The sequence below is a fragment of the Anomaloglossus baeobatrachus genome, chromosome 6 (genome assembly GCF_048569485.1).
Source record: "Anomaloglossus baeobatrachus isolate aAnoBae1 chromosome 6, aAnoBae1.hap1, whole genome shotgun sequence".
NCBI classification, from domain to species: domain Eukaryota; kingdom Metazoa; phylum Chordata; class Amphibia; order Anura; family Aromobatidae; genus Anomaloglossus; species Anomaloglossus baeobatrachus.
Genome location: NC_134358.1, coordinates 382,056,040 through 382,070,215, shown reverse-complemented (window position 1 = coordinate 382,070,215; position 14,176 = coordinate 382,056,040). Strand labels below are relative to the sequence as shown.

Genomic DNA, 14,176 nt, shown 5'->3' with positions numbered 1-14,176 from the left:
CTTTGGCCAGAGACCGGCATTTTCTGAAAGGGGACAACCCCTTAAAGCGCACCAACCACCAGGATTTTCATATATAAACTAAAGCCAGTGCTATACTGGCGCTATCATGCCGATTCTATGTATACCTTTAGTTGTGAGATCGGATGTATAATTTCTGAAATATAGGCAAGTAAAGTTTGTGAAATGCACTGTTACTTGATGAGAGGTGCAACTAAATATCTAATAGATGAGTCAGGTTTTGCTAGTTATATCTTCCCCTGTCTGCCTGCCTGTCCTTCCTCCCTCCTTCCTCTCCCTGTAATAACAGAGACAGAGGGAGGAAGGACAGTCAGGCAGACAGGGGCGGGAATAACTAGCAAAACCTGACTCACTTATTAGATATGATAGTGCCAGTATAGCACTGTTTTTAGTTTATATATGAAAATCCTGGTAGTTGATTATCTTTAAAATATTCCTAATTGAAGTCATTCTCTCTTGGTGTAAAGACTACTGTATATAATTTCAGATAATTTTAGTATCCATGCCCTCGACATCCCTCTGAAGGATGCAAGTTATGCTAATGATTTTTCCATTCACAAGTTTCACACAAGGATCTAGAAGCTACTTACTCTTGTGTCAGTATGAGTCTCGTTTGCCAGGAAAATTTCTTATTTCCATTACAAACAGTCTTCCACCTTAATGCTAAATTTGGCAGTTTGGCAAGTTAACATGCCAAAATAAAAAGATTAAAGAGGTAAGATGCTGACTGCACACATGACTATAATACAATTTGTTACCGTCACCTTTGTGTTTATGAGGACAGAGCACTGAATGATGTCTATGCTGTGTTGTAAAGTACAGTTACGTATTGCACACTATAGTTTCTGTCATTATTTGTCAAATGTTTCATTTTTATTTCAAAGTTAAATATTTTCAAAAATATCATGTTAGTATTTTCCAAAGTTATGTCTTACAGCTGCCTTATTTTAAAAATGAATGGAAATCTTAAAAGTAGTGTATTAGTCCACAGGTAGCATTGAGTTTGTCATTCCTTCAAAGTAGGAATGTCTTCTATTGGTGTACTAATCAAGGGAATCATTATAAAAATGGCCCCCAAACTCACGTCTGGACCGCTACTGTCACTGATAGGAAGTGGAGCTGCACAGATCCACATTATTGGGTGCATAGGAGATTGGTATACGAAAACTGTGATATTGGCCTGAGATGATGCAGAAAGATGTTATAATTTCCCTTAATTTTCATTTCAATTTGGTAATTTATATTGTTTTCGAAGAACTTTCTTCAAGATATTGCCAAAAAATGGAAGTCAATTGGCATTACCCATTGTTCAGGGGCTCTGGTTATTTGCCAAATGGTCCAGATATTTTTCAGAATGGTCCAGAATATAAGTGGACACTATTATATCATTTTAAAAGTAATAAATGAAAGGTGATAAAATGGTCTGTCTGTATACTCATATGCAGCCTGTGTGAGTGAGTGATGGCTACTGTTAGCCTAAATAAGGGTATACTATGACAGCATAGAGAAACCCAAAAAAAGGAATGATTAATTTTTTTAAGTATCAACAATTGTTACCGTTCATCTACCTATTAGTTAACAATAATATTTTTTTTCAGTTTTTAGCTACTTAGAAAATGGTACGGAAAATTTAAATGAAGAACAACAGCAAAGAGGAATCAATCCAACGGTACTCGTTATTTACTAACATTTCTTAATTGCATAAAGTGAAAACATATAGAAACTAATGTATTAACCATTATACAAAATGAAGTCTTGTTAATCAAAACTGAGAATTCCATTTTACTTTTTGAGCAAACCTTTTTGGTTGCTATCAGTAATAATTGGACAATTTATTAAAATATTAAAGACCATGCAACGTTAAAAAAGAGGAAGTGTTTATTGAAGACGAAAAATATTAAACCTCTAAAAATATATACTTTATTGAAATAGATTAAAATACTAAATGTTAAAATACTAAAACCAATTAAAATGTACTACATGGGTTTAATCATTTAGTATTGTAACCAATTTCAATAAAGTATATATTTTTAGAGGTTTAGTATTTTTTGGTCTTCAAGATTTATTAAAACCATTCAAATGGAAGCATTGTCCATAAAACATTCAAATTGAGGCCATTGAAATCTATTAGCGGATAGTATTGTATCTATTAATACATTTCTTCTTATTATAAGAACATTAATCCTTTATTAAACCATATTAAACCAAAGGCAAATTGTCCTGTAGGAACATATTTGTCCCATACACAGGTCTACAAAAAATATTTTTTGTAATCATCGCAGGTGACTTTGCACTTTTCTGAATCATCTTTTTGTCCTGATTTAAAAAATGTATATAGTTTTTCTGTAGCATGTATAGTTTCCATGGAGCAACATCATTATTATAAGGTATAGGAAATATACTGGCGACATTAAGAAAACGGTAATCTACATATTAGAAAAAGTTGCTTCAACTTACAAAACAGTTTTTATTTAACCAAAATAAAGTCACATGCAAAATACAAACCAAAATATGTCCAGAAATCAAAAGCAGTTGACATTAGACTGTCGTTGATGCGATTTTTCATGGTTGTCCCTATAAAACATCCAACAGTAATCTGCCATCTTTGAGTCATTCCAAAAACCTGTTTTTTGTGTTCTATTACTTTAATGTCCTGGTGAAACTGCTCGCCTTGTTCATTGCTTATATCCCCAAGATTTTGAGGGAAGAAATCTAAATTTGAATGCAAAAAGTGCATGTCATGATCCAGGCCGGCTTTTCCCTGCTGCTGGTTACACCCAGCTCTGATCTGGTCATGTCAGGGGTTAACTTCCCTCGCCTCGTTCTGGATCCCAGGACGCTATATATTGCCTCTCTACCTATGACTCAGTGCCAGTGATATTTCTGCCTTGCAGCTTGTATACTGGTTCTGGTGAGTGTTCCCGATCTGTCCTGCCTCCCTGCTGCTGTGTCCTGACTTATACCTTCCCCCGTTCGTCTGCCTGTCCCCATCCCGGACTTCCCTCTCCTGTTTGTTGTTTGTGTTTCCCTCTGCATACCTGATCTCCTGGCTTCAGACTCGGTTCTGTTTTCTGACTTTGATATTGATCCTCCCTTTGCTGTGACTCGACTTTCCTGGCTAGACCCTGACTGTTTGACTACTCTATTGCCCCCTGATGGTTCACCTGTTAACTGCCTGCTGAAGTTACTCTCCTGTACTTCAGCTGCCTTTACGTTACAGTGTTTCTTTGTCTCTCCTTCACTACTCTGCTGCCACCTAGTGGGGATTACGCTGTACTACATATTAGTAGCCTTTGTACAGCGGGGCAGTGCATTTTCAGAGACAAGCGACAGCCAAGACACTGGTATGCATTTAGCAGTTCTGTAAGGTGTTAAATACTGTTTGTATAGAGTCTAGTGCAAGGGTACAAGGGAAACAGAGGGACACAGGTTTGCTAAACATTTCTTGTATTACTTAATTCAAGTAAGTGCACAAAACATGAAGGGTTAAACAGTTGCAGGGTGCAGAGGCTGGGAACAAATTAAGCAGGAATGGATCCTCAAAGTACAGCAAAAGTGTCAAAGTATAATTCAGTCTCTCTTAGGCCCTGTGCGCACTTACTGTTTTTTCCCGCGGATTTCCTGCGGTTTTGCTGCATGTTTCGCTGCATGTTATGCTCATAACATCTCTGCAGTGATTCACCAGCAAAACCTATGGGAAAATAAAATGCTGTGCGCACTATGCGGATTTTGACAGCTGCATGTTTTGCTACGGGATTCCCGCAGCAAAAACAATTGCATGTCACTTCTTTTCCGCACGTCGCTGCGGCATTTCACTCCATTGACTGTAATGTAATCTTGAAATCCCGCAGGGAATAACACAGGCAGCAAATTCTGTGTGGTTCATTGCGTTTTCCTACGTTATTCCCTGCAGTATTTCGTGGTTTCAGGACATAATGTTCATCACTGCCTGCGGTTTGCAGGGAAGTGATGTCATTATGACAGGAAGAGGAAGCCGTGCAGAGAGTAAACACACACACACACACACATCACGTCACAGACATAGACATAGATTACACACATATCGCACTCACACACAGACACAGACATATAGAATACACATAGAAATCAAACGGACATATAAAAAAAAAACTTGTGGGCTCCACCGTATTTTTACCGTCCAGCCGAGGTAAACACACTATGGTGGCCCGGTATTCTCAGGCTGGGGAGGGCGAGGGCCAGGGTTAATGCCTCCCCCTCCCGCAGCTGAGAATATTAGCCGGCAGCTGCTCCGGGACTGTCACATCCATTATGCGGCAGTCCCGGAGTGTCCCGGCTCTTCCTGTTGCCGTGATGCGGTGGCAATCAGGGTAATAATGACTTAATGGCAGCGCATCGCTGCCACTAAGTCCAGGCTTAATCATGCAGTGTCTATGAGACAGATTTCATGATTAACCTGTAAGTAAAGTGAATAAACACACACACCGAAAAATCCTTTATTTTAAATAAAAGACAAAAAAGCCCCGTCTTTCACCATTTTATTAACCCCTCCCAAACACACAGCTCCGGCGTAATCCATAGCGATGTCCCACGTCGCTTGCATCCAGCCGCGACTGACACTGTACTGAATACAGCCTCGTAACGAGACTACAGAGGTAATTACAGGTCATTTCCCACGGCCGGTAATGTGAACACACTGCCGCCGGGAGAACTGCAGTGTGTCGATTGTTGATCGATCTGTCCTCTATCTATCTATCTATCTATCTATCTATCCATCTATCTATTCTTCTCTCTGTCTGTTTATCTATTTATCTATCCATCTACTATCTATCATAGATGGAAATTATTATTTTTTTTTTTTCTTCAATGTGCTTTATTGCATTGAATGCATTAAAACACATGTACCAACCCACGGCAAAACTGCGGTAAAAATACCACGGTAAAACCGCAGAAAACCGCTGCAAACCGCATTCTTAAGAAAATTCCGTTTTCCAGTGCGCACAGGGCCTTACTGTACTTGTAAATGTCCATGGCAGAGCAGAAAGGTTCCTGTGTGGACACGAGTTCCAGGGATCCAAAACAGAGGGATGGCAGAAAAGTAGTTCTTCTAAAGACTTCTGGAGACCAGGTTACAGGCAGACTGCAAACAGTATTCAGAAGCACTGGTCCATCAGCTGAGATGGCTTAAGCAGGTAATTGGCAGGGAACAGGGAGGGAACATAGAAGCTGAGGAATCCATATTGACTGAGGGCAAGGGTGAGGGCAACAGAACAGGAAGCAAGATGGCCAATGAAGAAAAAAAAACAGATTAAAGCAAAATGACAAAACAAGGCAAAAAGTCAGAAAACCTCACATTTTCCTCAACACCTTCATGATATTCTGGAGATTTATTTTTTCCTAAGATGTTTTCACAGATCCACTTGAAGCTTTTCCAAGATCTCAATTCCTTATCATTTAGCGTTCCTTCAAACCCATCATCTCTCATAATCTCTCTGATCTGAGGACCAACAAATACTCCTTCCTTATGTTTTGCTGGTGAAATGCTGGAGAATTTCTGTGAAATGTACTGGAATCCTTGTGAATTTGTCTTTGCCATAAGTTTCACAAAGTTTTTAATCAATCCCAACTTTATATGTAGTGGAGAAAGAAAGATTTTTGTTGGAGCAACTAAAGGATTATCTGAACATTGTCTCTACCTGGAGCATAGATGTATTTCTGTCCCCAAACACGACAAATACAATGCCCTACTGTATTTCTACTGTCCCATAAACACAAGAAGCTACAATATTTTGTGAAACGTTCTTTCATTCCCATTAGCAGACCAATCACTTTCAAATGTCCACAGATATTTAATTGAGGATTCTTATATTGTATAGCATCCAAAAGAACTGACAGATTTTCATAACTTTCCTTTAGATGACATGAGTGAGCAATAGGGAATGATGGCTTCATATTTCCATTGTAAAGCAACACTGCTTTTAAACTTCTCTGGGATGAGTCAATAAATAGTGATGAGCGAGTACTAAAAAGCTCGGGTGCTCGAAGCTCGGGCCGAGCCTCCCAAGATACTCGTGTACTCGGCCCGAGCACCGAGCCCAATGTTATCCTATGGGAGACCCGAGTATTTTTGTGAAATGACCCCCCGGCAGCATGTAGAAACCCTAAAAATGTCACAAAAGTCTCAGAAGAGTGCTCAAATGACATGGCATCAGCATGGGGAAGACCCCTTGAAGCATTTATCACTCAAAAGTCACAGCTGTGAACAATTGTGTCCAAGTTTTACGCCATTTTTACGGACTCACCAGAAAACCTTCCAAAATGACACCAAAATGAATTTTCATGGCGGAAATGTTAAGGGCACATACCCAATAGTGAGATAGAGCTGGTGTATGTTACTTTTTGAGATTAATACATGAAAGATTTTACATGAAAACCTTGTGTGGCACTCCGATGTCCAAAACGCACGTTGTGTGCTTTTTACTAGCGATGTCGGTCATTTTTTTTTTTTATTCTATCTCCCTCAGTCCGTCGGTCTGTCTCTCTCTGTCTTGTCTGTCCCCCTCTCACAGTCTGTCGGTCAGTTCCCCCCCTCTCTCTTACTTACCGTTCCCCGATCACTGCCGCGGCGCTGCACAGCTGTTCAAACTCCGGTGGCTTTTCCTCTTTTGAAAAAGCCGGCCGCTCATTAATCAATCTCCTATTCCCTGCTGTCCTGCTTTTTGGCGCCTATGATTGGTTGCAGTGAGACACACTCCCACACTGAGTGACAGCTGTCTCACTGCACCCAATCACAGCAGCCGGTGTGTGTATACTGTGCAGTGAAATAAATAATTAAATAATTAAAAAAAATGGCGTGCGGTCCCCCCAATTTTAATACCAGCCAGATAAAGCCATACGGCTGAAGGCTGGTATTCTCAGGATGGGGAGCTCCACGTTATAGGGAGCCCCCCACCCTAACAATATCAGTCAGCAGCCGCCCAGAATTGCCGCATACATTATATGCGACAGTTCTGGGGCTGTACCCGGCTCTTCCCGATTTACCCTAGTGCGTTGGCAAATCGGGGTAATAAGGAGTTAATGGCAGCCCATAGCTGCCACTAAATCCTAGATTAATCATGTCAGGCGTCTATGAGACACCTTCCATGATTAATCTGTAAATTACAGTTAAAAAACACACACACCCGAAAAATCCTTTATTAGAAATAAAAAACACTAACAAAGTCCCTCATTACCAATTTATTAACCCCGACAAACCCTCCATGTCCGGCGTACTCCACAGTCCTCCAGCGTCGCGTCCAGCTCTGCTGCATGGAAGTGACAGGAGCTGCAGAATACACCGCCGCTCCGGTCACCTCCACGCAGCTAATGAGATGAGTATAGCGATCAGCTGAGCTGTCACTGAGGTTACCTGGATCCAGCGGTGGATGCAGCGGTGGCCGCGGGTAACCTCAGTGACAGCTCAGCTGATCGCGCTACTCACCGCCGCTCCAGTCAGCTCCATGCACCAACTGAGGTGAGTATAGCGATCAGCTGCTGTCACTGAGGTTAATCGCGGCCACCGCTGGATCCAGCGGTGGCCGGGAGTTACCTGACTGACAGCAGCTGATCGCGCTATTCCCTTCATTAGCTGCGTGGAGGTGACCGGAGCGGCGGTGTCTTCTGCAGCTCCTGTCACTTCCATGCAGCAGAGCTGGACGCGACGCCGGAGTCCGTGGAGTACGCCGGACATGGAGGGTTTGTCGGGGTTAATAAATTGGTAATGAGGGACTTTGTTAGTGTTTTTTATTTCTAATAAAGGATTTTTCGGGTGTGTGTGTTTTTTAACTGTAATTTACAGATTAATCATGGAAGGAATCTCGGGGAGACGCCTGACATGATTAATCTAGGATTTATTGGCAGCTATGGGCTGCCATTAACTCCTTATTACCCCGATTTGCCAACACACTAGGGTAAATCGGGAAGAGCCGGGTACAGCCCCAGAACTGTCACATATAATGTATGCGGCAATTCTGGGCAGCTGCTGACTGATATTGTTAGGGTGGGGGGCTCCCCATAACGTGGAGCTCCCCATCCTGAGAATACCAGCCTTCAGCTGTATGGCTTTATCTGGCTGGTATTAAAATTGGGGGGACCGCACGCCGTTTTTTTTAATTATTTATTTATTTATTTTACTGCACAGTATAGACCCGCCCACCGGCTGCTGTGATTGGGTGCAGTGTGACACCTGTCACTCAGCGTGGGGGCGTGTCTCACTGCAACCAATCATAGGCGCCTGTGGGCGTGGAAAGCAGGGAATATGAGATGGCTGTGTACAGAGCACAGCGCGCCGGCCGGTATAAAGGCTCGGTCACGCTGTGCAGGCCAGCCAATCACTGCAATTCCACAACTAACAGGGCTGTGGCATTGCAGTGGTCTGCCAGCCAATCCCTGCATGAGGGCTGGCTCTCAAAAGAGCGCCAACATGCAGAAATGAAGACCACGAGTAAAGCACGAGTATTGCAAAATTACTCGGTACCCGCCGAGTAGCCCGAGTACAGTGATACTCGTGCGAGTACCGAGTAGTAACAAGCATGCTCGCTCATCACATTCAATAAACAATCGCCAATCTGCAACAAAATACTCTTGATTCAGTTCTTCAAAGAGGTCATTCACAGTGTTACAGTACACCATTGCTCCATCAACTGAGAAAAATTGTGTTAGGCTCTGTGCGCACTGGGAAGTGGAATTTTCTTGAGAAAATTCCGCATGCCCTCAAAGATTACCGCACCCGCGGTAAAAAACCGCGGGAAACCGCACCCGAAAACCGCATGCGGTTTGCCGCGGTTTGCTGCGGTTTTACCGCGGTATTATTCGCGGTATTGCCGCGGTTTTGCCGCGTGCGGGTTGGGATGTGCTTTATTGCATTCAATGCAATAAAGCACATTGAAGAAAAAAAAAAAAAAAAAAGTCATTTAATTCTGAGAGTAGATAGACAGAAGAATAGATAGAGGGATAGATAGATAGACAGAGGGATAGATAGATAGAGAGATAGATGACAGATCGCTCCATTTCCCACGGTCGGCAGTGAGTTCACATTACCGACCGTGGGAAATGACCGGTAATTACCTCTGCTGCTTTCATTCAGCGCTGTGTCTGTGACAGTCGCGGCTGGATGGAAGCAGCACTGGACGTCGGACCTGGATTACGCCGGAGCTTTGTTTGGGGGGGGTTAATAAAATGGTGAACGAGGCTTGTTTGTTTTATTTAAAATAAAGGATTTTTCGGTGTCTGTGGTTTTTTTCACTTTACTTACGGGTTGATCATGTCAGCTGTCACATAGACGCTGCCATGATCAAGCCTGGGGTTAATGGCGGTGGTCCCCCATCACCATTAACCCCTTGTATTACCTTGCCACCACTGCTACACGGTGGCAAGAAGAGCCGAGGACACGCCGGTATTGTCGCATATTGCATGCGACAGTGCCGGGGCAGCTGCGGCTGATATTCTCGGCTGCCGGAGGGGGAGTGAGGCGGGGGACATTATCCCTGCCCCTCTCCCTCCCCAGCCTGAGAATACCGGGCCGCCGCTGTGTGCTTACCTCGGCTGGAAGGTAAATATGCAGCGGAGCCCACGTTCTTTTTTTTCTATATTTCCGTTTTCTTTCTGTGTGTTCTATGTGTCTGTGTCTGTGTTCTATGTGTGTGTCAGTGATCTGTGTGTGTTTACTCTCTGCACGGCTTCCTCTTCCTGTAATGACATCACTTCCCTGCAAAACCGCAAGCAAGTGATGCACATTACCGGAGGTAAACCGCAAAATACCGCAGGGAATAACGCAGGAAAACGCAGTGAACCGCACAGAATTTGCTGCCTGCGTTATTCCCTGCGGGATTTCTTGATTAACATTGAGTCAATGGAGTAAAATCCCGCAGCGCTGTGCGGAAAAGAAGTGACATGCACTTGTTTTTGCTGCGGGATTCCCGCAGCAAAACATGCAGCTGTCAAATTCCGCCCAGTGCGCACAGGATTTTTTTTCTCCATAGGATTTGCTGGTGATTCACTGCAGAGATGTTATGAACATTTTCTGCAGCGAAACATGCAGCAAATCCGCGGCAAAATCCGCGAAAAATCCGGTAAGTGCGCACATAGCCTTAAAGTGTTACTTCTGTTTCTGTAATAACACTTTGATATCATCATGAAGAAAAATTCTTCTGTTTCAAACTAGATGCAAGAAGTTCAGCTTTATCTTTTGACAATGAAAGGTCTCTGATGAGATCATTTAATTAATGTTGAGTAAAGCGTTCTGGCTGCTCGGCTGCACCATGAGGTACATACTCATCTTGACTTGAGGTCTCCATGTCTTCGCCAGTAGCTTCAGCTTCATAGTCTTCATATTCTACTTCATTGTCATCCAATCCAGACAAAGGTGGAACAGAAACTGGCAGGGTACCATCATGTGGAACTGGCCTAATCGCAGATTCAAGTTCAGGGTAACTAATCTTATGTTTGTTCTTTGTAGAAAAGCCCTTCAGTTTGACAAAACAAAAGTAGCAGTCATCAGTATGATTTTTGGGTTCTCTCCAAATTATGGGAACAGCAAATGGAACAGGAAATGGCATAGCCACTTTCCTCAAATTCAACCAGTCACGAAGACCATTTGAGCAACTTGAGCTTATCACATGAGGGGCCTAGCTTTTGATTTATCACCAAGTGGACACAAAAAGTACATCTGGTATATCTTTTTAATATCATGAGTGATTGAACGGATTTGGCCTTTTGGTGTAAAAGAACCACACACATAGCAGAATCTGTTCAGATGATTAATACACTGTTGTGACATTTTTCTCTTTTAAATCTGATCAAACAGTTGAGTAAGTTCAGTTCAATGGTGGTGAGTCTGGTGACAAACTAAAAAATAAATGCGATGAGCCAACCAACTATATGTAGAAATTTCCCCAGAGATGACAGATGCCTTCCCTTCTATCTCCCTGTGGCAGGGCTTAGATCCCTGTAGAGGCCTGTCTTCTGTCAGTCTCACATACCAGTCCTTGCTGCCATCACCATCCTTTTCTGGTTGACTCAAATCTTACCGCCTCATAACAGCTCCTCGCCATAACATGTGACTTTTTGTGAAGCAGTCATTGGCAGACTGAACTGTCAATACTTCCCATAAAACTCACTAAAACCTTTACTGATGTTGTCCCTGAAAAAAAAAATCACAATTAAGACAAGCAAATAAATGGGAATAACATAGGAAAAACCACATACATTGAAAATGCAGAAATAACGTCATAACAAAAATACTTCTATCTCAGAAACTTTATGTGATAGAGCAAAACTCAGCATATTTTTGGAATCAGCATATCAAACAGACATATTACCTTTGCTGATGATTTTTTTGTGTTGACCAGTGTAATCTTCAGTTCTAGGATGTTTGATTTCCTGCATGTCTTCAACAACCATAAGCTACATTTTACTAGTCAGCCTCTATTACTTAATGTTATACTTGTGGTTTATTTTAAAAAAATGCAGTTTTATACTTTTGTTTTTGTTATGATGGAGAAAGAACAAAACTATCCGGCTCTAATCTCACCTACAGTCAGGGCCAGAAATATTTGGACAGTGACACAAGTTTTGCTATTTTAGCTGTTTACAAAAACATGTTCAGAAATACAATTATGTATATAATATGGGCTGAAAGTGCACACTCCCAGCTGCAATATGAGAGTTTTCACATCCAAATCGGAGAAAGGGTTTAGGAATCATAGCTCTGTAATGCATAGCCTCCTCTTTTTCAAGGGACCAAAAGTAATTGGACAAGGGACTCTAAAGCCCACTTTACACGTTGCAATTAGTTGTACAATCGCATTTGCGATGTGACACGCCCAGGTTGCATACGGGATCTATGAGATTTCACGTTGGTCGTTCATTTGCTGTCACACGAGCGTTAGTAGTCTATGTTAAATTGGTCAATTGTGTGTGCGATCCTTTAGATCATGTGTTCTGTGACGTATGCATTGGGCACCTTTTTTTTTTTTTATTTATTGACTTGCCAAGCGTGTGTAATGCGTGTGTAATGTGGGATGCGTTTTTACTATGTCATCTGCCATTCAGCTCTGCTACATGGCCGCTAACAGCAGACACAGACAGCCATGTAGCAGAGCTGAATGGCAGATGACAGCAGACACAGACAGAGCCGCACTGTCAGAATGAACTCGGGTGAACTTCACCCGACTTCATTGTGATGCTGCGGCTCTGTCTGTGTCGCGTCCTGATTAGCGGTCACCAGTGAAGACTCACCGGTGACCGCTAATCTCCTGAGTAACTGAAGTTACCAGCCCTCTCTCATATACTCACCAATCCCCGATCCCCGGCGCTGCACGGCTTTCTCACTGCTCCGGCGGCTTTTACTGTTTTGAAAAAGCCGGCCGCCCATTAAACAATTTCGTATTCCCTGCTTTCCCCGCCCACCGGCGCCTATGATTGGTTACAGTGAGACACGCCCCCACTCTGAGTGACAGGTGTCACACTGCACCCAATCACAGCAGCCGGTGGGCGTGTCTATACTGTGTAGTGAAATAAATAATTAAATAATTAAAAAAAACGGCGTGCGGTTCCCCCCATTTTTAAAACCAGCCAGATAAAGCCATACGGCTGAAGGCTGGTATTCTCAGGATGGGGAGCTCCACGTTATGGGGAGCCCCCCACCCTAACAATATCAGCCAACAGCCGCCCAGAATTGCCGCATACATTAGATGCGACAGTTCTGGGACTGTACCCGGCTCTTCCCGATTTACCCTGGTGCGTTGGCAAATCGGGGTAATAAGGAGTTATTGGCAGCCCATAGCTGCCAATAAGTCCTAGATTAATCATGTCAGGCGTCTATGAGACACCTTCCATGATTAATCTGTAAGTTACAGTAAATAAACACACACCCGAAAAAATCCTTTATTAGAAATAAAAACACACACATATACCCTGGTTCACCACTTTAATCAGCCCCAAAAAGCCCTCCTTGTCCGGCGTAATCCAGGATGATCCAGCGTCGCTTCCACCGCAGCTGCATGGAGGTGACCGGAGCCGCAGCAGACACAGCCGCTCCGGTCACCTCCACACAGCAAATGAACACAGCCGCGCGATCAGCTGCTGTCACTGAGGTTACCCGCGGCCACCGCTGCATCCACCGCTGGATCCAGTGACAGCGGGTAACCTCAGTGACAGCTCAGCTGATCGCGTGGCTGTGTTCATTTGCTGTGTGGAGGTGACCGGAGCGGCTGTGTCTGCTGCGGCTCCGGTCACTTCCATGCAGCTGCGGTGGAAGCGACGCTGGATCATCCTGGATTACGCCGGACAATGAGGGCTTTTTGGGGCTGATTAAAGTGGTGAACCAGGGTATATGTGTGTGTTTTTATTTCTAATAAAGGATTTTTTCGGGTGTGTGTTTATTTACTGTAACTTACAGATTAATCATGGAAGGTGTCTCATAGACGCCTGACATGATTAATCTAGGACTTATTGGCAGCTATGGGCTGCCAATAACTCCTTATTACCCCGATTTGCCAACGCACCAGGGTAAATCGGGAAGAGCCGGGTACAGTCCCAGAACTGTCGCATCTAATGTATGCGGCAATTCTGGGCGGCTGTTGGCTGATATTGTTAGGGTGGGGGGCTCCCCATAACGTGGAGCTCCCCATCCTGAGAATACCAGCCTTCAGCCGTATGGCTTTATCTGGCTGGTTTTAAAAATGGGGGGAACCGCACGCCGTTTTTTTTAATTATTTAATTATTTATTTCACTATACAGTATAGACACGCCCACCGGCTGCTGTGATTGGGTGCAGTGTGACACCTGTCACTCAGAGTGGGGGCGTGTCTCACTGTAACCAATCATAGGCGCCGGTGGGCGGGGAAAGCAGGGAATACGAAATTGTTTAATGGGCGGCCGGCTTTTTCAAAACAGTAAAAGCCGCCTCAGCAGTGTGAATGCCATGCAGCGCCGGGGATCGGGGATCGGTGAGTATATGAGAGAGGGGGATAGACTGACATGGACAGAGAGTGAGGGACAGAGATAGTGACCGACTGACAGAGATTAGTGAATGACAGACATTGTGAGGCGCTTCAGAACGCAGCTTTTCAGCTGCGCTCTGAAGCAGACCTTTTTTACGCTGCGGTGCAGAGCGCACACCTGCGCACATAGCATCAGA

The 14,176-nt window shown here is 43.6% G+C and overlaps 1 protein-coding gene across 1 annotated transcript in view; it reads left to right on the top strand.

Moving 5' to 3' along the window:
- The window catches only part of STAC (SH3 and cysteine rich domain), a 439,669-nt gene that overhangs the window by 308,571 nt on the left and 116,922 nt on the right, over positions 1-14,176 (top strand). The window contains exon 7 of the mRNA XM_075315072.1: positions 1,617-1,687. Within this exon, the coding sequence (XP_075171187.1) occupies positions 1,617-1,687 (71 nt within the window). The remainder of the gene's footprint in view (positions 1-1,616; positions 1,688-14,176) is intronic.